This window comes from Nomascus leucogenys, chromosome 19, assembly GCF_006542625.1.
Source record: "Nomascus leucogenys isolate Asia chromosome 19, Asia_NLE_v1, whole genome shotgun sequence".
Lineage (NCBI taxonomy): Eukaryota > Metazoa > Chordata > Mammalia > Primates > Hylobatidae > Nomascus > Nomascus leucogenys.
In genome coordinates this window covers 50,444,072-50,467,066 of record NC_044399.1, presented here as the reverse complement: position 1 = coordinate 50,467,066, position 22,995 = coordinate 50,444,072, and the positions used below count along the sequence as shown (strand labels likewise).

Below are 22,995 nucleotides of genomic sequence, written 5' to 3'. Positions count from 1 at the left end.
GCTTCGATGACTCCCTCCTGCCCCACCATCCCTTTCAAGTACTGATTTTGAGGTATTTACTAAAACCAAGAGAGAAGGGCTGCAGACAATAATATTCAAATATCATTTTGACTGTAATTCTTCACTCTCCCTTTTTCAACTCATTCCTGCATGCATTTTTATAAATCCTGCCCTCTCCAATAAGCTGACAAGCTAATTGGGTTCAGAGTTATTTAAACAACTATAATGTAACATGATAAATGCTACAAGCAGAGGTACTTACAAATGCTGTAGAACAGATAAAGAAGCTCCGGAAGGCTTCCCAGAAAGGGAGGCCTTTCACGTGTGGCTCTAATTAACATTCGTTCATGACTTTCAGGTTCCATTCAATTTCAGGGTAATTCTTCCTAGTCCACTTTCACCCGTGACACCTGATTGTCATCATGTTGGGCTCACCCAAACTCTTTCTGTAACCATAGTCTGGTCTCTGAATATAAGAAAATACTTTGGTATTTGAGCCTCAATATCATTGCCTTGGTTTCTCACTACCTCATTATCACATCTCCTGGATCCCAGAGAAGAAAGAGCTGTTTATAACTGAGCTCCTGATTCACACACTGGTTTCAGAAAAGCTGCTAGGACCTTGCAGGTTTCTCATTTGCCACTAGTTACTGGCTTCAAGGAATCCTATTTTCTCTATTGCTTCTATGACTATTAATTCTATGGCAAAGGGCATGTGTAATGTAACTTTTTTTTTCTTTTTGAGCTGATACAATGATCTTCGTCTGAAAGAATCTCCCTAGTCCTTTCTAAACCTGACTTGAATTCCTGTAGGAAGTCAACCTTTCTCATTTTGTATCTGTCCATCTACCTTCCAGGTGGTTTTACCTCTGAAGTCCCAGGAACAATGATTAGTCATCTCCAACTTATCCTTTGCCTGTGCTCATCTGTAGCTTTCCTTAATCCTTAATATATCCCCTTAAAAATAAATAGAAGCTAAACTTTGACAATGTTTATTACCTCCTTCTTTCCTACCCACAGTAGCTTTCTCACTTCTGCATTTTTCTCATCACCTGACCTTGGCTTTTCCTGCAGGTCCTACAATGTTATCTGCTACATTTTAATGTCTTTATACTTGCATTTGAACAGAAATACAGATAACCTCCTCTGCAACAGTGGAAGGGATCTTTTAACACAGAGCAATGATGACAGTTTATTGGCAAATCCCACGGTGAAGTGCTGGTGCCTTGTTCGGTGACAAGAAAGAATAATGTTTAACAATGTGTGTTTTATTTTTCTTCAGTTTTGTTTGTTTGTTTGTTTGTTTTTGAGACAGAGTCTTGCTCTGTCGCCCAGGCTGGAGTGCAATGACACAATCTCGGCTCACTGCAACCTTCACCTCCTGGGTTCAAGTGATTCTCCTGCCTCGGCCTCCTGACTAGCTGGGATTACAGGCATGCGCTACCACGCCCAGCTAATTTTTGTATTTTTGATAGAGACAGGGTTTCACCATGTTTCACCATGTTGGCCAGGCTAGTCTCGAATTCCTTACCTCAGGTGATCTGCCCAGCTTGGCCTCCCAAAGTGCTGGGATTATAGGCATGAGCCCCCATGCCCAGTCTCTTCGATTTTTCTAATAGAAAACCTAGCATATTTTAAATGATTTTGCCACTTAACACTTACTATGGACCCAGAGGGTATGAGGGCCTTTGGAGATCATCTAATCTGACTTCCCACACAACTGCAGGAATTATTTCATTGCAACAACTCTTTAAACTCCTCTAGAAAATGCAGTGCTCACTCCCCTTTTCCACGGTTGAACATCTTCCTCATGGCCCTATAATAATCAGTGATAATTAATGAGCCTCTTCCTCTCCTTGCACAAAGAAATATGATAGGAGAAATGTTTAGCTTGCTGATGCCCATCATGGGGGAATATTCCACTGGTAACTCTGGCTTTTGGGTTCAGGATTAGAGAGAGTGGTTAAACTAAAATATTTATCATAAGTATAAATTTGTTCCACAAACATAACATTTCAAAGGTAGCTTTGTCTCCTCTTTCCTTGCACTGCCAGCTATTAACTTTCGGTTCATTAGTCACGATTTTCAGAATCCACTTGGCTGCCACCTTCCTGCAGCCAGACCATCTTGGATCAGAGGGTGGGCCAGCCATTCCCACTTCACACCTGCCACGGGATCGATTTTTTCCCCCCATTGACCACAGTCACTTTTTGTCAATTAATTAATGTTATTCACTTGGTACCCATCTTGTGAATGGTAGGCCACTACGGAGCGGATTACTACTTCATATCCCATCAATGACAGAGCCATCATTACGAGAACCTTTTCTGACAACCACTGAAGAGAAACCATCACCACACTGTGCGTTTTGCATCACTTCCGTTGCTTCTTTACCTGATTTATCACAAAGACTATGTACCACACATGTTCTTTATTAATGCATTGACAATCAATGAAGACAGTGAAAACCCACCACTTCTGTCCGTGAACTGAGAAAGAAAATGGCAATGTCATATGGCATTAATAATGCATGAGATCTACGGGTGTAGTGTCATGTCAAGGCGTGTAGTAATCCAGTCTTCAGCCTTACTCCAGGGAGAAAGATTCAGCTTTGTTACTTTCCAGTCACTCCCTCCCGTAACACAGCACCTTGGCACAGACAGCAGAGCGACAAAACCCAGAATGAGGACAGTTAAAATTCAACTCAAGCTACAGCCATCCCAACAGTCCTCCCCAGCTCCCGCGGAATATTTACCAAGACCGTTTAAAGCACTTAATTAATTCACTTCAGCTTCGCTAGAGAGGTCTCAGGGTTCCCGAGACTCCATTACATAATATCTTTTACAAAGTCTATTCCCAGCTCGAGTGGAAGATGGATTCTCATCCAGTGTGCGGAGGTTTCTTGCCTTTGCTTCCCTTTCCCGGAGTTCGATCCGGCGATACCCTCCCGAGGCTGCAGCCGTCGCCCCGGCCCCGAGCTTCTGGGGTCCCCGCCACTCTTCGAACTCCAATCTGGCCCCGAAGGTGCAGCCGCCTCGCCCTCCTGGCTCCCAGGCCGGCCGCTGCGGCCACGGTGCCAGCGGGCGCCCGGGACACCGCGACTCTCGCTGCTCGCTGGGTGCGCCCCAAGCTCATCCGCAGCGCGCCCGCGGTGCCGGGGCCAGAGCCGCGGCTCGGTGGCAGGGCCGGCTCGGTGCGCCGGGCTCGGGGAGGAGGAGACCGGGAGGAGGAGGAGGCGTGTGAGGGAGGAAAGGCCCGGCCGCCCGAGAGGGGGAGGGGGAGGCGGAGGGGGCCGGCCGGGCCTGGGAGGGGGCGGGGGGGCAGCCAATGAGCGGCGCGCGGCACGGGGGGGTGGGGGGAAGGTCTCGGGGAGGAGGTACGATGGGGGAGGGCGCAGCCCGAGCGGCAGAGGCTCCAGCCATAAACAAGCGCCCGGAGGAGCGGCGCAGGAGTGAGGCGAGCGGGGCGCGCGGAGCGGACGCCGCGGATCTTGTGCTGCGCCACCGCGCCCACTCGGCAGTTCGGGAGGCGGGGACCGGCCCGGAGGCTGCGCCGCTGCGGGGCCGGCCGACTCGGAGGAGGAGAGGGAGGAGGCGCCGCCGGCCCGGGCTGGAGCCGAGCGCAGCAGCCACCGCCGCCGCCGCGCCAGAAGTTTGGGTTGAACCGGAGCTGCCGGGAGGAAACTTTTTTCTTTTTTCCTCCTCCCTCCCGGGAGGAGGAGGAGGGGAAGCCGTCGCTGCCGCCGGCGCCAACGCTAGTGGGCTCGGGGTCGGCGCGGCCCGCAGAAGGGGCGGGGGCCTTGCCCCGCGAGGGGAGGCGCGCCCCGGAGGCCCCGAGAGGGGCGGTGAGGACCGCGGGCTGCCGGTGCGGCGGCGGCGGCGCGTGTGCCCCGCGCAGGGGAGGGCGCCCGCCCCGCTCCCGGCCCGGCTGCGAGGAGGAGGCGGCGGCGGCGCAGGAGGATGTACTTGGTGGCGGGGGGCAGGGGGTTGGCCGGCTGCGGGCACCTCCTGGTCTCGCTGCTGGGGCTGCTGCTGCTGCTGGCGCGCTCCGGCACCCGGGCGCTGGTCTGCCTGCCCTGTGACGAGTCCAAGTGCGAGGAGCCCAGGAACTGCCCGGGGAGCATCGTGCAGGGTGTCTGCGGCTGCTGCTACACGTGCGCCAGCCAGAGGAACGAGAGCTGCGGCGGCACCTTCGGGATTTACGGAACCTGCGACCGGGGGCTGCGTTGTGTTATCCGCCCCCCGCTCAATGGCGACTCCCTCACCGAGTACGAAGCGGGCGTCTGCGAAGGTACGGCCGCCCGCTGCGGGCCCCCTCCCACCTGGCCTGCGCCGCCCCCTCGGCGCTGGTTGTGCCGAACAAAGTTTGGCTGAGACTTTCTGGAGGAAAGAGGGCTCCGCAGGAGGAGGGGCGGCCGCCGCCCCCGGGAGAGTGCCCCAGCGGCCCTGCGTTCCCTTTCCCTGCTCCCCGACGCTTCGCAGCCGCGGGCGAGGTTGGGTAAGGTGGGTGGGGGCGAGCGAGTGGAGGATCGCCCCTGTCCCCGCGCAGACGCGCACACGTGTGGCCGTTCTTGCTGGGACTGGGTGGCCCGGCCTTGCACCCCGAGGTGGGGGCGCCGCGGGCGGGGGGCACTGCGGATTCTGCCGCGCGCGAGCCCGTCGGGGAGCCCGGCCCTACCGCCCTCCCCGCACTGGCGCAGTGTGGCACCGTGAGCTGCACACCGGCCGCGAAAGTCCTTTTTCTGTTGGCGGAGGAGACGTGTCTCCAGCTCGCACTCCCCGAGTGACTCTTTTATTATTTTTTCCTTGAGCTCTTTCTTCACCCCCTTCCTCCTCCTCCGCACATAAATCAGTTTCAGCCTCGGAATATGTCAGCCCAGGGGAAGTTACACACGGTGGTTACTCATTTATTTGCCCATTGAAAACGGTCAAAGGCTTTCTCTCCTGAAAGGAAAAGGGGGTGGGGGTTGCACCTGGGAGTGAAAAGTTGTTGCTATTAGTGGCTGCTTTTTAATGTCAGATATCCGCGTGTTTCCTATCGTGTTGCCGGTTCCTCCTTTTTGTTTGTTTGACAGCGGGGATTGTTCTGCTGGCTTCTCCAGCACGCATTGTGCTCCGCGGTGTCGAGATTGACGGAGGGAGAAAGAGATTCGATTAGTGGAGTCTTTCTCGTTGGGGAGCCAATGTTAGTGCGTCTTGGCCTTAATCCCTGCCCGCTTGCCACGGCCTTCAGGGTGCCTGGTCTGGTTTGGGGTCTAGAGCGAGGCAGTGAGTTATTTTGATGTGGCTAACGGGGGCAGGGTTCGGTGAGCATCAGTTAAAAGTGGGATCCCTGCTCGGGCTGACGTTGGGCTGATGATGCTGTTCGGGGGCATCCTGGCGAGTGAGCAGAGCGCACGCAGCAGCCTCGTTTCTGGGGAGGCGGCGAGGAGGGACAGGCGCCCTCTGCCCGGCGTGCCTTCCTCACTACTCACAGCCAGCACAGTCCAGGGAACGGTTTATTATGAAGCATCTTTGTGTATGTTTGTTTAGTATGCTGGGATACTGAAAAAGGAGGTGACAGCCTTAAGGATAAAAACGGATCTATTAAAAGGCTTCAGTGCTGTGATTCTCTCTAAATACACACAGACACACACATAGGTACTTATTTATACCTGTATAGTTTTGGGGTTTGGACAGTTCAGGAAAATAGGGGAGGCCTTTCTGGTTTGGAAGCTAGTGGGCAGTGATGAGTGAAGGGAACTCTTCTCAGAGGGGAGGGACTTGCTTTGCTGCACCCATAAGACATTGGGTTAGAAGAGTTCATTTGCCTGAAGTACAAAAAAGCCTCTCACCTGGTATTGTCCATTTTTATAACTTGTTTTTATGCCTTACCTCAGGAAAAATGGCCATGAGATTAACTTCTGATACCATTTTATGTGTTTTGACTTTGGGAATTCTGAATGACCTAGACTAAAAGATGCATCTTTGAACCCTGCCGCTTCAAGTTTATAACTTAATGCGGCCTCTCGTAAATCTGAAAAGAACAAGCGACATGAAACACAGTTAAATGCAGTGGAAACTGCTGTGCTCCAAGAAGGACTTTTGCAGGTTCTGAAGATTCTAACCCTTGTTTTGTTTCTTCTCAGTCTGTTTCTGGTGAAGGAAATGCTCAGGGAACATTTACAGTAATCGAATGTTTTGGCAGCCATATCCCATGTCACAGTATAGAGTTATTTTGGCAGTTTCGTGAGGCTTTCATTCCTCTGAAATGATGTGATCACTCATAGCTTCCTTTTTTCTGGTAACACCCTGTGTGCTTGGTATTCGCTTTGAAATGCTTGGAAGGGTTTGTTGACATGATTATATCTCAATTAGTTTCTCTAGAAACACTTTTTATTTTGCAGGCCTGTTTTCAACTATCAATATTGTGTGTCCAGGGCACTTCCTTTTAAAAAAAAAAAATACTGAAAACAGCAGTCAACTTGCATTCTAAATCTGTGAAACCAAAGTAAGGACAGTGTTACCTGGCATGATACAATGGTTGGGTTTAGACAGATGTTTTCAATCGTGTGTTCACAATTTCAGTGTTTTCACTTAACGACAAGATTTATGGAAAGCATGGGATAAGTGATACCCCAACCGCACCCCCCCCGCCATTTTTTAAAAAAAGAGGAGTCTTTAGATGTCAGCAGTTACCTAGAAGGTATTGATTATCTCTTGTTTTTCTGTGAGTTTACAAGAAATTTTGGAATGGCCAGTGTTTCCCTCAGTTTCCATTTTTATTCAGAAATTCACGTGGTGAAGCATGGTTATCATAACTAACATGAATAGGAATCAATATATTTTATTCATGTTAAAGTCTCTTGCTGCAATTTTTGCACTAAAATGACCCCTACTGGTTGTATCTGTTAATGAAAACTCTTGAAAACTTACTTAATTGGCTACATTGTAAAAACATATTGCATGGTATAGAAATATTATCATGACTAATCTCTCTGCTTTCGATGACATAATTTAAATACAAATTATATTCTCTGTTTGCCAACTCGCAGTAATTTTTAGCTGTGTTTACTCTCATACTGGCTTTGTAGGGGGAAAAAAATTACGTTCTTAACTGCAGTTCACAAAATGAGTTAGATAAATCATGGGCAGAAATGGGCCCCTTTCAGCTTGTGGCTCACTGCCTTAGGTTTTTAAGGCATGCTGGCCCAGTTGGCTCTCAGAAAAAGTACATTGAATAAATGGAAGAACAATCCTATCCATAGAAAGAATGCTGAAGGAAAAAAAAATATTTTCTGAATGATTAAATAATGTGATGAGTTGTGTCCTGTGCACCATGTGAGATGTACACTTGGATTTTTCAGCATTGTTTAGATTGTTATTAAATAAATTCTAATTGAATTATTCCTTTTGTGATGGGCGCTGGGGGTGGTAAGTGCATTTGAAAAAATGAGCATGGAGCCTGATACCTAAAAGTTTTTCCTACTTTCTGTCAGTCTAGAAAGTGCTTTTTGGAACTTGGGAGGGTGCAGGTCTCTTTCCTCTTTCCATTCATCTGCTAAGACCTCCTGTTGCTCTTTGCAGCATCCTAACTGGCCTGTTTTCTTGGCCAGGCTGCCTGCCTCCAGGAAAATCACCTAGAAGCCAGAGAAACAAGTGTGAATCCTGAACCCCTGAGAAAGAAATCTGGATGGAAGACTTCTTTGGAGGATCGAAGGCAGAGTTTTGAAAAATTAATGAAGTGAGATTTTCTAGAAAGAAGATTTTGATTGGACAGTGAGAATTATGTTTTGAGCTAAGGGGGTGAGAGCCATTTCTTCTCCCATGCGTAATAGCGCTTTATGCTTCTATAAGGAGTGATGCAAGGTGAGAGAGCATGACCAACCTCTCTGGGCAGTTAAAGTGCAGATGGTGACTTGTTCTGGCAGTTTGTACAGAGTGATGAGGAACCAAGTGGAGACTACTTGAGTCACTGTTCCGAGGACTCTGTTGTATTAGATTCAGGTGATAGCTAGATCAGATAAGCACCAACTTTTTTCCTTGTGACTATTTACTCAGTAGCTTCATATTTTTGAACTTAGCATTCCGTGTTTTTTTTCACCATTGCTATCTAAAAACGACCTCTTTCAGAACGCAATCCTCCTTTTATTTCCCCCAGGAATTTTAACTTTTCCTTTTACCCATTTTTCACTGGGCAGTGTGTAAGAGAACTATCTATACGTAATGGGGTACTTACAGCAAAAAACAGAATTTTGTTTCCTGAAACTTGCCATGCAAAGCTTCTTTGCTTATCCCTGGAAGACAGTGAGTGCAGATGATGGCTGCTTGGAAGAAAATGTGTGCAGGATCTGCTCCAGAGAGCCGGCTGCAGGAGGCCAGATAATGAACCCAAACATTTCGTTCTGCACAAGCCGCATGGAAACTACTCTCACCACCTGTAGTAGGGCCTGAAGTTAAGAGTCCACGAATTTTAATTCACTAATTAAGTAACAGGAGGGGGGCAAAATATCAGCTTCTATAGTTAGAAAAATTAAGCTCTTGGCTTTGTTTTGGAATAATGGGTTTCATTTTTCCTCTCAGAAGTCCTTAGGTAGAGAGGGAGCCCTTAGATCCCAGAGAGGAACAAGCAGAGGGCCTATAACATTATGTTAACAGGGACTGGGAAGAGAAACCAACGAAGTAAACAAGGAAATAATTAGTTCCTCCCGAAAGTAAATATTGACAAAACATGGAGAGACCAACTATTCGCTGCACTTAAATAAATGACAGGACTCAGTGACCTTCACTTTGATTGCCAGGCTTATATAATCTTCACTGTTATTGAGGAGTCCTGTCACATAAAACACTTGGCAAAGGGCAAATGGATTGGGTATTATCAGAATGGTAAAAATAGCAAGTCTGGAGATATTTGCTGCCATTCACACATATTGAACACTGACCAGGAAAATCTCCAAGCAAGAGGTTGGCAGTAGGGTTGTAAGCAGTCAGATTAATATATGAAGAAAACTGAACAGTCCTTAATCTGTGTGGGCATTACATCCATTTGTAGGAGGTATTTGGTGACTTGATACAGGTTTCTATGTTTTGTGTGGCTTGTTGAAGATGCGATGACCGGGATGAATGAGTGAACAACTGGGTGAGGTAGGGGATGGGCATTATGAAGTTGGGGGATATATTGTAGATGAAACAGATGACCCTAAGGAGGTAATGAGGGGGTGGACTAAAGAATGACGAATGGGAGAAGGGAAAATATTGAATTCATCTTAGCGCAAGTATATCATCCTTTGAAGAATAATCCAAAACACATTCCAAACATTAATTGTGAAATTCCTGAAAAATGTGGGTGTGCTTAACATCTCCCAGGCTATGGTGCAAGCAGAGATGATAATGTTGCTTTAGCCTGTAAATACAAGAGGGTAGGAGGTGGTAAAATGAGTGGAAGGGAAATACATTTAGTGAAGCGGGTTCCTGTAACACTGTGTTCCGTATGGCACATTGGGTATCAGGATTTTGGAGACACCCCAGTAAAGCTCATTTAATTATTTGAGGGAGAAACAGTAGACTAGCCAAGCATGCATGAATAACACATTGAAAGCTTTCCTTCTCAGAGGTCTAATTCTGCAAAGCTGCATTTTCAAAGATCTGACTTGCCTTTGCATGGAAATCAGTCACTCATTCATTGGTCTTCTATGCTGTACAAGGCCTTCTGCTGGGGTGAGGGGGAAACTGGGGAGCCTGGGGACCTCTCCAACGTATTCTTTGCTCTGTACACTTAATCAAGATAAGAAATAAAGACAGCAAGACTGCAAAAAGTCTACATAATAATATAAATTCAAGCCAAGTAGAAGTGATTTTGCAAGTCTGTGTATGATTAATTGGCTAGTGAAATATATGGATAAAATTAGTTGTAGGAATTAAAGCATCTGAAGTGATCTCTTCAGGCTCTGGTGGCAAAGCAGAAAGGGGAATTTGAATTTGAACTAGGTTTAAAAAGTATGAGTAGTAGCCCTTTCTTTTGGCAGGGGAGGTGATCCTACCCATTCTCCTTAGAGCCTGTGCAATTTGTCTTGGAGTGTTTCTCAACATCTAAGAATGAAGCTGCATTCTTAATGCTTTAGTAGCTGTGCTTCAAAATGGCAAGTTTCCTTTTGAGAGTGATTTTCTCTTTGTTCTAGCTTGTTTTACTAGGCGGATAAGCATGGGCAGTAAACTGGGAGGTGTCCCTTTATCAGCACCTCTCGGCTTCACCTACCCTGCTGCTTGCCCTGGGCAGTAGCCTGGTCACATCTTTGAAAACCTCTGTTTAGTCAAGACCTCCTAAGTCAAGACAGAGGAATGGTTGCATATACCTCTATGTAAGAATACCCTCAAGGTAAACACTAAACTCTTATGTGTTTTGTCTTGGGCCCACATGAAAAGAATAAATGTTTTTAAAGAACCTGTTTTCCTTTGTTAGTTGCAAAGTGAACAGGTATCAATTCCTTACCTCCCTCCTCCAGCCCCAGTTAATTCCCCATGTGAAAATACCTATATGTTGGTAGAAAAGTATAATGTTCAAGAACTTGGGGCCGGCCATGGTGGCTCTTGCCTGTAATCCCAGCACTTTGGGGGGCTGAGGCAGTTGGATCGCCTGAGGTCAGGAGTTCAAGACCAGCCTGGCCAACGTGGTGAAACCCTGTCTCTACTAAGAATACAAAAAAAGTAGCCGGGTGTGATGTGGTGGCGGGCCCCTGTAATCCTAGCTACTGAGGAGGCTAAGGTGGGAGAATTGCTTGAACCCAGGAGGTGGAGGCTGCAGTGAGCTGAAATCGCACCACTGCACTCCAGCCTGGGCGACAAAGCAAGACCCTGTCTCAAAAAAAAAAAAAAAAAGAACTTGGTTTCTGGGGTCAAATCTGCACTCTGCTTCTGTGTGCCTCAGTTTTCTCATCTGTGTAGTTGGGTTAATAATAGGGTTGCTATAAGGACTCGAAGCATCCCTAAGAAGCAGTTAAAAGAATGGCTGGCACATGGAACATGCTTACTAACAAGGCTACTAACCAGTATAAGTGAAACAATTTTAGGTGGGCTCAGTCTGTTGTTCTGCTTAATCCTCATCTACCTCAGTCATTGATGGTAAGCAGTTAAGGAGGTTGGGTTCTTAGAAAGGGAGCAAATTGTTACTGAATTGAGCAGTCGTCGCCGCCCCCCCATGAATATTTTTTTATACCTTGTCTAAACAATTTCTACAGAGTTCGTACATTTTGAGTAATGTTTTAGGCCTGATACTATTTTGCATTGATTTGTAGGAATTATAAATGTAACCATTTATCTGTGAGCAAATAATTTAAAATATTTAATTTGGGGAGGAGGTGGGGACCTAGATGTACTATAATCAGCAGCGTGCACTTTGCTTCACATTATCTTCTGGGAGGAAATTTTGCTCCCAGCTCCTGAGTGTGCACACTGATGACCACTGCAGGATTTGGCCTGTCTTGAGCAAAGAAACAGCTTGTACTGACACAGCTTGATGCCATGGGGGCTATGGTTCCAACCTGCTGCTGCAGTTGGTATAAACTAGGCAAAACCAGAGGTCAGAGGATTATCCATTCCTCTGTTCTTTTTCTAGCTCTACCTGTTTTCCTGCCATTCTTCTGCCTGCAAATATTTATTGAGCATCACCTATGGGTCGTGTCTCTGTTCTTTACAGTAGTGATACCACTTGTGTAAGCCAGTTTCCCTGTTAGTCGTCGGTACCTCCTAGGTTCACTGTGGGGGTTAAATGAGATAAAACTGTGCTTCTAAAATGTTAGTGTGCACACAAATCACCTAGGTATTTAAAAATGAAAATTCTGATTAAGTTAGTCTGGGGTGATGTCTGTGATTCTACATTTCTAACAAATTCCTAGCTGGTGCCAGTGTCACTGGTGCCAGGACCACACTTTTGAGTAGCACAAAGCTAGTACCTATGTATACAGCATGTATCACAGAGTATGGCATATTAAAAGACCTGATAAATGTTACCTGCTATTATAGTCATTATTTTTCAGCCAAAATGAATGAGATATGGGCCTTGTTTTCACACAGGCCATGGTCTGATGGTAAATTGGAAAAGCAGACAATTCATTACAATCCAGTTCAGTAAGCCATGAGATAACGGAAGTGCCAAGCATGTCAGGAGCAAGTAAGAGGGACTCTAACCCAAATCTGACTACCAGGAAAAGTTCAGTGGAGGATGTAGCAACAAGAAAGACCTGAGGGTCTCCTCTCCTCTCTCCTTTTTTCCTGCACTTCTTATGCAGGATGTTTTAGGAAAAAGAAAATAGGGCTTGGGGCTAGACAAACCTGCGTTGAAATCGTAAATCTGTTATTTTTTTAATTGTGAGATCAGCTTGTTTAGTTTCTCTGAGCTTCAGTTTCCTCATCTGTGAAACTAGAATATTAATAGCTTTCTATTAAGTAAATATTATAGTAAGGATTAGAGATTTATGTATATGATTACATCGATGTATATATAAGATTATATGTGTGTGTATGTATAGTGTGTGTATGTGCTAGTTTCTAGTCCCAAATAGATTTTTAAAAATAATATTAATTTTAATTTCCATTCTATTTTCTATCCTTTCTCATTTTCCTCTTTGTTAGCTTTCTCTGTAAGTTTAAAAATTTACTTTGTGGACTCACATTTCCTCCATACTTAACTAAATCTCTTCAAAGGGGTGGGGGTTTCAAGGGGGAATTCAAATGTCAGATGTTTGTCAAAGAGAAAAGAACCATGAAGTACTGAGAACAGGGGGCTGGGAGTACAGGGTCTATGGACCAAGGAAACATGCGTTGGTTTGATCCAGTGCAGCTACAATTCCCAGCGCCTTTGGCATTTCAGCAGAATGTGAAAACTTGCTTATTTTGTGGTTTGAGCCCCTACATCCAAAGAGCTATTTCAAATTAATATTTATTTTAAAAATGGCCTTTTAATATTAATGGCATATGGTTTTATGACAGTGAATTAAATTTCCTTTTATTATTAGAACTTTTTGAGGATTTCTGGACATCACTGGAGACGTTGGAGACCCCAAGGATATAGCCAGGCCAGGTTGATATATCTCACTGAGGTTACAGAAGGAAGCAGCAGCAAGCCTAGCCGGTTCAGAGACCACAGCGGGCTTGGGAATGAGCAGGAGAGGGTGTGAGGGCCAGAGGCCATCTGTGTTGCTTTTCTCGCTCCCAGTCATTCTAGCCATCTTTGACGTGGACTAATACTTCAGGTTGGCCATGGATTTGCACTGTCTCTAGGGAGTCTTTGTGATACAGTGCGGGGTAGGAAGAACACCTAGAATCAAAATATCTAATGTTACTATCTCTCTAGTTCTTAGTGTAGGTATGGTCCCATTTTAGGAGAACAGAACTATGAACTATGTATTCTTTTTTGGAGACAGTCTTACTCTGTTGCCCAGCTGAAGTGCAGTGGCACGATCTCGGCTCCCTGGTTCAAGCAATTCTCCTGCCTCAGCCTCCCGAGTAGCTGGGGTTACAGGCATGTGCCACCGCACCCAACTACTTTGTGTATTTTTAGTAGAGACCAGGTTTCACCATGTTGGCCAGGATGGTCTCCTGACCTCGTGATCTGCCCACCTCGGCCTCCCAAAGTGCTGGGATTACAGGTGTGAGCCACCGCGCCCAGCCCAGAACTACATTTGCTTAACTGTGACTCTTTCCTTTGTGCCTGAAAATAAGTATCATTTTTATCCAGTAAATATTGGCTGATAATTCATAAGGCAGATGCTTTAAATTGGCTATTGTGGAACAAGGAGAAAGAACTTGACGAAGAGGAAAATCCTTGGAATCAGTGGTTTACAATTTTTTTTTTCCCTTCTTGATGACCAAACCTTATTATCACATAGTAGAAATTGGATTTTCTTCCAGAAACTCCTTTAGTACCTCTCATTTGTAGCACTTCTATCAAGAGTGCTGGTATTCAGACATGTAACCTACAAACAAAATGAGAAAGATGTCAAAATAGCACCCTAATTCAGACTATCCTGAGAACATTTATCTTCTGCATATTTAAGAAAAAAATTAAGTGTTAATTATATTGTAGGGTGTTATCATTTTATGTTTCAAGTTCCTGAGAAGAGAATTTGAACAGTTTGCTATTTGGAAATTTTAGCAACCAGCTACCTTGCCTATGGAAAGGTTAAAAAAAAAAAGGAGGGGGAGTGGATGGTGGTCCATAGGCTGTAACTAGAAACTGTGCCTGTCTTATTTAGCATTTCAAAACAAAAACCATAAACAAACATCTCAGATTCAAAACAGAAAGGAATTTCTGGCAGGGCGGAATGAAATCCGAGACTGCAGAGTCCCAGTCTACAAGAGGTAACTTATTTAGCTCCTTATCCAAAGGCCACAGCAAAACGTTTCACAGCTGTGATTAAACAAAAGGCATCTTTTGTTGGAGAATTGTGATACTTCTTTTTAAGACTGCAAAAGACCTGCCAAAATAAGGCAAAGCTACCTTGAGGATGTTTGACCTGAACTAGACTTTATGAAGTAGTTGGACCACTTCAGGCCTTATAGTGTGAGGAATGTGGGATGCATAGGCTTGGACCCTTGTGTGTGTGTTTGTAAGTCTGTAGAGACAGAATATTCCATCGTGTTAGCAAACACAGATCTCGAAAACCTTTTCTCACTTCCCATAGGTGGGAGCTTTGCTTTTTTTGAAAAGTATGGGCTTTTACAGTCTGAATGAGGAAAAGGGATGGATTTCAGACAGTTTTATCTGTGGAAGTCAAAGTAGAAGGATTTTTAAACAGTTGGAGACAGAATGGGCATACTATGTGCTTTTCAGAACCACTGAGTTCCTATGTTTCAGGCAGATTTTAAGATTTATTACCACTACCTATCACATAAAAATGAAAGACCAAATAAAGTTATGTATTTTAAGCAAGAGTGTGACTGTATTTGTGTATATCCTAGCTTGTTTCAGAAAGGGTTTGAGGCTGCCCAGAAAAGTGACTATTACAGAGTTCTTGTATGTGATAACATGATAAAGGAGAAAAAAACAGCCATGGCTTTTGAACCCCCCTTCATCCCTTAATAGCCCAGTGACTTAAATAAAACCCCTCAACTTCCCTTGGCATCACTTTGCCTTAATTTGTCAAAAGGGAATTAAATAGTTACCTACCTGAAGACAGGGGAACTGAATCAGATGATATCTTAAGGTCCTACTGGTCATAAGATCTATGTTTTTATGACCTAGAAGTGATAGACAGGAGTCAGATATTACCTTGTGTTTGCAGAGCCAGGGAAGGAAAAAGTGATAGTGTCTACATGACTGCCAGGTGCTGTAGACAGAAGGGCTTAGAGGAAAAGATCAAGAGTTCCTCCATGGTTATGTTTATCAAGCGGCAGTGGAGACAGCAAAGCATAATATTGGGAAGTTAGTGACAGCTTTTAAATGCCTGAAGTCTTTTAAATCATATTCACTGTGGCTGAGTCTGGATTCAGGGTAGAACTCAAACCTCTCTTATGCCTTTGCGGCCTTCCCTTTCTCCATTTTCTTACGTACTTCATTAATTATTAAGACTATGAGGTAGGTAGGTGACAGAGACTGCAAAGGGAGAAGCTAGAGCGAAGACAGGCGAAAACTTGCCCAAATTCACATGCTCATTTCTGCCTCTGACACTAGGAGAGAGTTGAGTAATTGCTGTTCTTCCTAATACTGCAGGCAGAAGCCAAATTCTCCACATTCTTTTACCTTTGCTGCTGTTTTCACTTGCCAGGGAGTTTCCTTAAGGAGCAGACTGAATTTAAAGAAACATAGCAGTAATAGGGCATGAAAGGGGGTGTGGGGTCACTGGCCAAACGTGGCATGTTGGTGCCTCATGTTGGGAGGATGAAAGGATGATTCCTGCAGAGGGACATGCTGCACACTGCGCAAGCTCCCTCACCTCTGTGTACGGCTGAGCCACTGACCGGGAAGCTCTTTGCTTGTATGTGAGACAGCAAATATTCACTAAATATGTTTCAAGTACAAGCCAACTGCGAAGCTTGGAAAGTTGTCCAGAAACTTCACCCTTCCTTTGCATGTTGTCCAGTGGCAGGACATTGAGCGAGGTTAGGTAGTATGAACCTGCGGCTCTAAAACTTAAAGTAATAGGCATTATTCGAAAGACAATGATGCCCAGCACGGCTTCCAGTGTATATTAGCAATCAGCTTGTTTGCCTTGTGGTTATTACATTTTTTGCCAAAAGCAGCCTTCCAGAATGAGGTACTAGTTAATTCCCATTGGGCATTTATTCATTAATAAGTCTGCTGAATGTGAAATATTCCATTTGGGAGTATGTCATATGAGAAAACTCAGTGGCTAATTATTACGTAGCTCTCCTCCATGAGTCTCACTTTCAGTGCAATTACCTAAGCCACCAATTCCTAGGTATGTAAACTTACATAATTTTTAGTTTTCTGTAATACTTTGCTTTTTGCCCCAGAAAATTTTTTTTCACTCCAATCTGTGAAATTGTTAAAAGTTTACTAATAACTGGATAAACATTTTATGTTGTACTATGGCTTGCTGTTTCTTTCCATTTTAAAAAGATAATATCAAAAGTTAAATCCTGTTCCAGATCTTACCGTCTCTCTTCCAGGCTAGATTTCTGGGATGGGGTGGTGTTAATTTACTAACCTGAGCTTTTGCCCAATCTAGGGTCTCCTTTACTCTTCTTTTGGTATATAAATAGGTCTTTATTTGCTTTTCTTCCAGGTTGGTTGGTGCATATTAGCTTAAGAACTTTTAAACCTCTGCGGCAGTAATGAGAATCTGCATGCCAGGGGCCCAGCATTTCTCTATAAAGCAGCCCGTGAGTGCATGTGTGTTTGCTGTAGTGAGAGGTCTATGTGAGAAGGTCAGTTAGAGACCCCACTTGCCCACATCTGTGTGCTGTGGTTTGGCCCTCCTCCTCTGGTGAATCCCTACCACAGCCCAGTGCCTGCTGGATCTCAAGTGTCCTGAAAGCCATTGGAAAGATGCTTTCCAGCAGTCTTAACATTTGCCTCCATGTTCTTCCCAGCAAGGATGGGTGCACACAGCTTTCCAGCTACTGGTCAATCCAGCCATTGACAGAAGGTGGTGCAAGAGTCAGTTCCTCTGTGAGGATCCCTTCCAATAACAGTGTCTGCACTAATGACAAAAAGTTCTGTAAAAATGTTTGCAGGGGGGGTTTTTGACCTGCAAACATTTCTACAGAATTTTTTGCCATATAGGAACATATGAAATTCGAATTTGAACATTCGAGAAGATGATAAATGTGAGGAAAGTGATAAAAGTTTATACAACAAGGATCTGTACAAGGTTGTGGTAGATTTGCTGGCCTAAAAAGATGTACCCAGGATAGTAAACTATTTCTGTAGCATCAAACACTGGGCCCCTGAATGGGAATACTCTTTGAGAGACAGGAAGCTAATTCCTTCTTTGAATGTGTAGTTAACTTTGTGCCATTGAATGTAGGGTGTGCGCGTGCATGCATATTTTTTCAGTTGCTGAGGGCACAACACAGACAAAGAATACCGTGCATTGTATTATGGATGTGCTGGAAACAACGCCCCAGCTTGAAGCAAGTTGACTCTGTAGATCAGCAAACTGAAAATGACTTCTCAATAAAAGGTTGCACATTGTTTTACTTATTGCATTTGAAAAAACAGTTCTAATTAAGATGCTTTGGGTTTTAAACTGCCTGTTAATTGGGATATCTATAAGTGGGCAAGTAGGGCTTCTGAATACTGGCTGACTTATTTCTTAGTGATTGGGACAAAACCTTTTTTTTTTTTTTTAATAGTAGGCCATCATTAAACAGTTTTTGACCTTACACAGAAACTTTAGATGTGACAGCAGAAGGAAACAGCAGAAATTTAGAGTGAGAAATGGAAGACGTCTGTAGGGAAATAAGTAAAATAAAAGAAGCCAGAGGTGTTTTTTGTTGGCAGTAGATGAAATTATTTTCAAACACTGCCCTGGGAAAAGGTGAGCCCTCAGCAACCACGTTTATTGACTATTTATTCAGGAAATTGTATTAGATGCTTTGGAAAGAGAAAGGAAAAAGAAAAGACTTTCTGCTAACTGAGGGCTGGAAAACTTGAGGGAGATAAAGTATTTACATGCTTTAATAACATGAAGCATGTCCAAAAGAAATACATAATTACAGCTATGTTTGGTGCTGAAAATAATCCAGGTATTATATTTTTACAATTGTGTGTGAATATGTAAGCGAATGCCCTTGAGTCAGAAATGCTTGGGTGATAATATTTCTTGAGAGAATGGAAAAGTAGACGGTATTAGGAGCTAAAGAGAGAGAGAAGGGATAAAGGATGACCACTAGTGAAGAAGGAACAGTGAACTTTTTTTCTTTAGAGGGGACATATTTCATATGCATAGTTATTCCACCTCTACTTCTAATCTGAGTATAATAGGCATTTAACTTCCCATAGGACCTTAATAGTCTGCATGTTATTACTAAAAGCCCACAGGTAAGGGAAAATTAGACCCCTAAATTAAAGACCTGACCATCTTGCTCCTAAAGTTTTAGGTTTTCCGACTTTATTTCCAGTGTATCTTGGACAAAGATCCTTTGAGAGCTCAGAAAATTAGAAGATGTGGTCAACACATTCTTCTTAATATCTAGTGCCACCAAAGACTCGGTAAGGCCAGCAACTGGAAAATGGGCGTGGTGTCAGGTTTCAGACTCCCCCATAGTTGTCTTCACATCCTTTAAAATGTGTTTGCATCCCTCAAGCCCTACCACTTTATGCTCTTTCCTTTGTGAAGCCTTCTGCCCTGCCCAGCAAAAAGTAATGCCATCCTCTATCCCCCATCCCCCATCCCCCAGTGACCATAAATAGCACTTTCTCCTTCCCCTGTTATAGCACTTTTAATACTGTGTTAGAGTTCACGTTTCTGTCTCTCTGCCTCATTGTTACCTATTTGAGTGCCAGGATTGTGTGTTATTCTAGCGCTTGGCACACAGGAAGAACTCAATGAGCATTTGTTGACTAAATCTAGACTCAGGGTCATCCAAGGTATTATACAAAAACTTTTTCCTCGAACCATTTGGTCTGCATTGTGGAAACTGAAACGAATGGCACACCCCGTTAAGAGAATCCCAGTGAGAAGCCGTAGCATTGCAGGAGGAAGCTCAAACTGGTTAACTTTGCTCATGCCGATTAGTCTTAGAATTTTTTGTGATGTTTCCATGATGAATTAGTTTCAGCTGTATTTTTTTGGCAAATATTTAAAGATAATTTTTATTTGTGTGGACTTTTCTTCTTGTCAGTTTGTCATAAAGGTGTCATCTTTCATTCACTAACCCCTTATCAGCTTGTAAGAATTTTCCTCGTGGGTGGTTGCTTGTAACCTTCTCTTGACTGCCAGGGATCTGATGTACTAAACGGTTGAGATACTGTGGTGATCAGCTGCTTGTAAACAATAACTGATAAGTCGGTTATAAATTACTTTATCAACACACTGCAGATGACCATATCATCATGACTTGGTGATAGCAAAATAGACTTCCGGATTCTCAGCTAATCCAGGATTGTGTCTTAATAAACATTTATGTTGATTAATCAGGAGGTTGTTTAGTTTAAGAAACATATATTGAATGTTCAATATGTGAGTGCCAAGTGCAGTATGATGCAACCTGTTTACTGCTTCAGGTAATCTCCGGATATCCTAAGGAATTTTTAACTGTACAGCTTCTTTGGGGAAGGAAATCCTAAGCCAACAACCTGAGGGTGGAAGTGTGTGACTGGGAATAATTAAAATGCCTCACAATGGTTCAAGCAGGAATTCCATAGGAATGCACTTTAAGGCACTTAGGAAAGCAAAATTCCGTTTGGATTTACTCCAAACCCTATGACTTCAGAGACAGGAATTTTTGATGATTAGTGGCTGGAGCCCCAACTTGTTATTTAGTAATTCCACATTCAGTGTGGAATTGTTTTTTCTGTAGCACTAGTTATAAGTTCTTTGTTTGTTTGTCTTTCTAAAGGTTTTAAGGAGGTTTACAAATTAAGATGGAATAAGACATTCGAAACTTAAGGATACATAGCAAATTAAAACCTTGATGCATTTGGTGCTAAGCTTTTCAGCTGCTAAAGATAGAGAGTTTTGGCCAAGATAAAGTATATAGAGTCAAAGACACATGCAGAACTCTCCTGGATATAAGCTCAGGTACCTGTGTCATTTTATCACTTTAGTCAATGTGCCCATTTTCTTAGGGCAGGTTTAATTTTCTGCTGCAGCATGGCCCTTCAGCTTTCCCAAGTTTATGATGCTTATCTCGTACCTGATGGAAATTGTTGATAATGTTAGTGTATGGTTGGTGGCTTTCCCAGTAGCCCACTTCAGATCCTTTTATTGATCATCACCAGTTACAAAAGTTTTAGGAAAGGGAAGGAGAGAAGCTGGAACTGATGGCTAAGTAAAGTTATAGCTGTAGACTTCTGGTTGTCCATAATGAACAGTGGCAATGAACAGTGAAGATTTAAGCAAGGTTATTTTTTGAGGGTCCACGGATGATTTTCCTATAACTCGTTAAAAATATTTTAAAAACTTTTATATGGCTTCATTACTATCGAAAGCTTAAAAATCTGTTCCCAGACTTCCTAGGCAGGTATGTTTTCTTTTGAGTGTTGCCTTCTCTAAGACTTTATCAGCAGAAGGAGTATTTGAGCTGATGGCAAATGCTGCCAAAATGAGAAGTGTGTGTGTTTCTCAAAACTCGTGATCCCACAGTTAAATCGAGTGTGTAGGTAAAGGACCCAGAGCTGTTCTTGCTGATGGACTAGCACACTTACCCTCAGACATTAGTAGAGTAAATGAATGGAGGCAGAGGATTGGGAAGCACTCTTGAAGGAGGGAGTGCCCATCAGCCTGTAAGCCAAAGTAAACAGTTCTTGTAACTGAAAAATAGACTTCCTGGAAGGAGAGAACCAGAGAAGTGGGTGTGAAGTGCAACCAGCAAGTACCATTTTCAGTGATACAGACTGTTGGGTTAACCTGAGTCCTGACAAGAACCTCTCAAAGCTATTTGGGGAAATCAGTTGCTTGAACCAGCCTTTGACTGGCCTGTCGTGCCTATAGCTGTACCCAAAGATGGCACTTGGGGAGAAAAGGTCACATTTGTGATAGAGAAAGCAAACCGATGGGGCATTTTGAGAGGTAGAAATGAAGTCATCATTTGCGGAGCCAGTGGACCAGCAGAATGGCCATGGGAAGGTATCCCTGAGCCTGTATGTATGGAAATGCAGGCATTCTCTGTCAGTCTTTTGTCACAGTGAGAAAATGTCATTACAGTGGACAGCTGTGCACACGTTGGAGATTATGTGATGTGTGCGCATACTTGTGCATGCACATCCATGTGTACAACATGCACACATGCAAAAAAGATTGCTCACAGGGTCATGTGCATGCCCTGGTAGTCTGTTATGTCCATTCTTCTGTGATAGGAGTATGTTTTCCAAACTGAAGCTGTTAGGTTCTGTTAATTCCAACAGAACCAAAAAAAAAATCTGCCTCTGGCCATCATTCGTTAATTTACATAGATTAGATACATGTAGTCTGTCTACTAAGTGGCTTACAGAAAGCTGTGGGCGTCTTTTCCTGTGTCTTCTCTTCTGCAGTTCCTAAGGCCCCTACCAGGTTTATAGTTGCTGATGTCCTACCCATACTATGTGTCAAGAAAGGTAGACTATCAAAAAGGATTGATGCAGATATTCCTTAGAAGTTTTCATGCCCAAAGATTCTCGGAGCTTAGTTGCATGAGGGAAGGGACCTTGCCTTGTAAAAAGAGACCGAAGCCCCTTATTAAAGGGGTCACTCAGAAAAAGGTATTATCTAAATTCTCTCTTTGTAGTTTTATTTCTTGAATGTATTCTCCATCACTAGCTGTGTGTGCTGGAGCCAAATGTTGTGCCCACTGCCATCTTTTGAAGAATACTACTATAAAGGGAACATAACTTTACTAGACAGTTTGGGAAATAGAAGGAACTATTATCTAAAATGCTCTTGTTCCAAACACAAAAACTAGCTTCATGTTTTTGTATATATCCCTGCCTAGTCTTACTCTGTAGACATCCTTCCCCCCACCCACCCATCGTGTATCATGTTTTTTTTCCCCACCTAACATTATATCAAATACATTGTCCTATGTTGCTGCCTTGTCTTCATTATTATGATTTGTCAAGTAATTGGGTTGTACTGACTGCAGTGTTACTCCTCATTTCCTTTCCCCCTTTCTTTTCCATACTACTTAAAAAGCAAGAAAGGAAAAAAATTATATTTAAGAGAAAATTCTATGTAGTCGTAATGGAATTTATTTTCCTGAGTGCCTGGGCGTGCTCCAAACAGATAGCTGTGATTGTGTCATCTCTTCTTACTAAGCATGTGACCACTCACTACCTGTGCATCTGATCCCTAGGCTCATGGCATGAGGGCTGTGGCTCTTGATGTTTTTGTTTGATGTCCTTAGTATCACCAGAACTGTATTGACTCTAAGACTATGGAAGCTTTGTAAAGTTAACTAACGATTTGTAGGTTTTATGCAAATAGCCAGCTCTCTAGGTAGAGACATTTTAATTCCGTTGCTTTTTTTTGTAGCATATTACTGGATTGCAAATGTTTACTTAGTATGAAAAATGGATATAATTAACTGAGTTGTAAATGGGGACTAGATATTAACTTCAAAATGAATTTGCAACTTGTATGCTTTGCATATGCCATATGCTGTTGTTTCCAAGGATTTAAAGCAGTTTTCCACTTCCACCATGTTACAAATTAAAACCAGAGAGCTAGACGTTACCCAGCAAGGCACCTACAAAATTCGAAAAATACTTTGGATCATTATCAGGATTAAGTTTGTTGAAATTCTATCAGGAAAATAGACTTTTTCTTGTATTATTATTGACTCATATAATGCAACTCATACTGGTTTCATATTCAGAAGGTATATAGCATCTGTTATAATATTTCAGGTTGATTTCTGC

General features: G+C 43.6%; 1 protein-coding gene and 1 long non-coding RNA gene across 7 annotated transcripts in view; one reads left to right on the top strand and one right to left on the bottom strand.

Moving 5' to 3' along the window:
- Positions 1-2,416: 2,416 nt before the first annotated feature.
- On the bottom strand, positions 2,417-3,258 carry LOC100606098. Its single transcript, XR_004027019.1, has one exon. It is a non-coding gene; the product is annotated as an uncharacterized LOC100606098 (long non-coding RNA).
- A 133-nt stretch (positions 3,259-3,391) lies between these two features.
- The window catches only part of CRIM1 (cysteine rich transmembrane BMP regulator 1), a 197,146-nt gene continuing 177,542 nt past the window's right edge, over positions 3,392-22,995 (top strand). For 4 of the 6 annotated variants that reach the window (XM_030800643.1, XM_030800640.1, XM_030800642.1 and 1 more), the window contains exon 1: positions 3,881-4,290. In XM_030800643.1, coding sequence (XP_030656503.1) covers positions 3,960-4,290 — 331 coding nt within the window. In that variant the 5' untranslated portion in view covers positions 3,881-3,959. Of the gene's footprint in view, positions 4,291-22,995 lie in introns of all 6 variants that reach the window. The other 2 variants (XM_030800644.1, XM_030800639.1) reach the window with 2 other exon arrangements.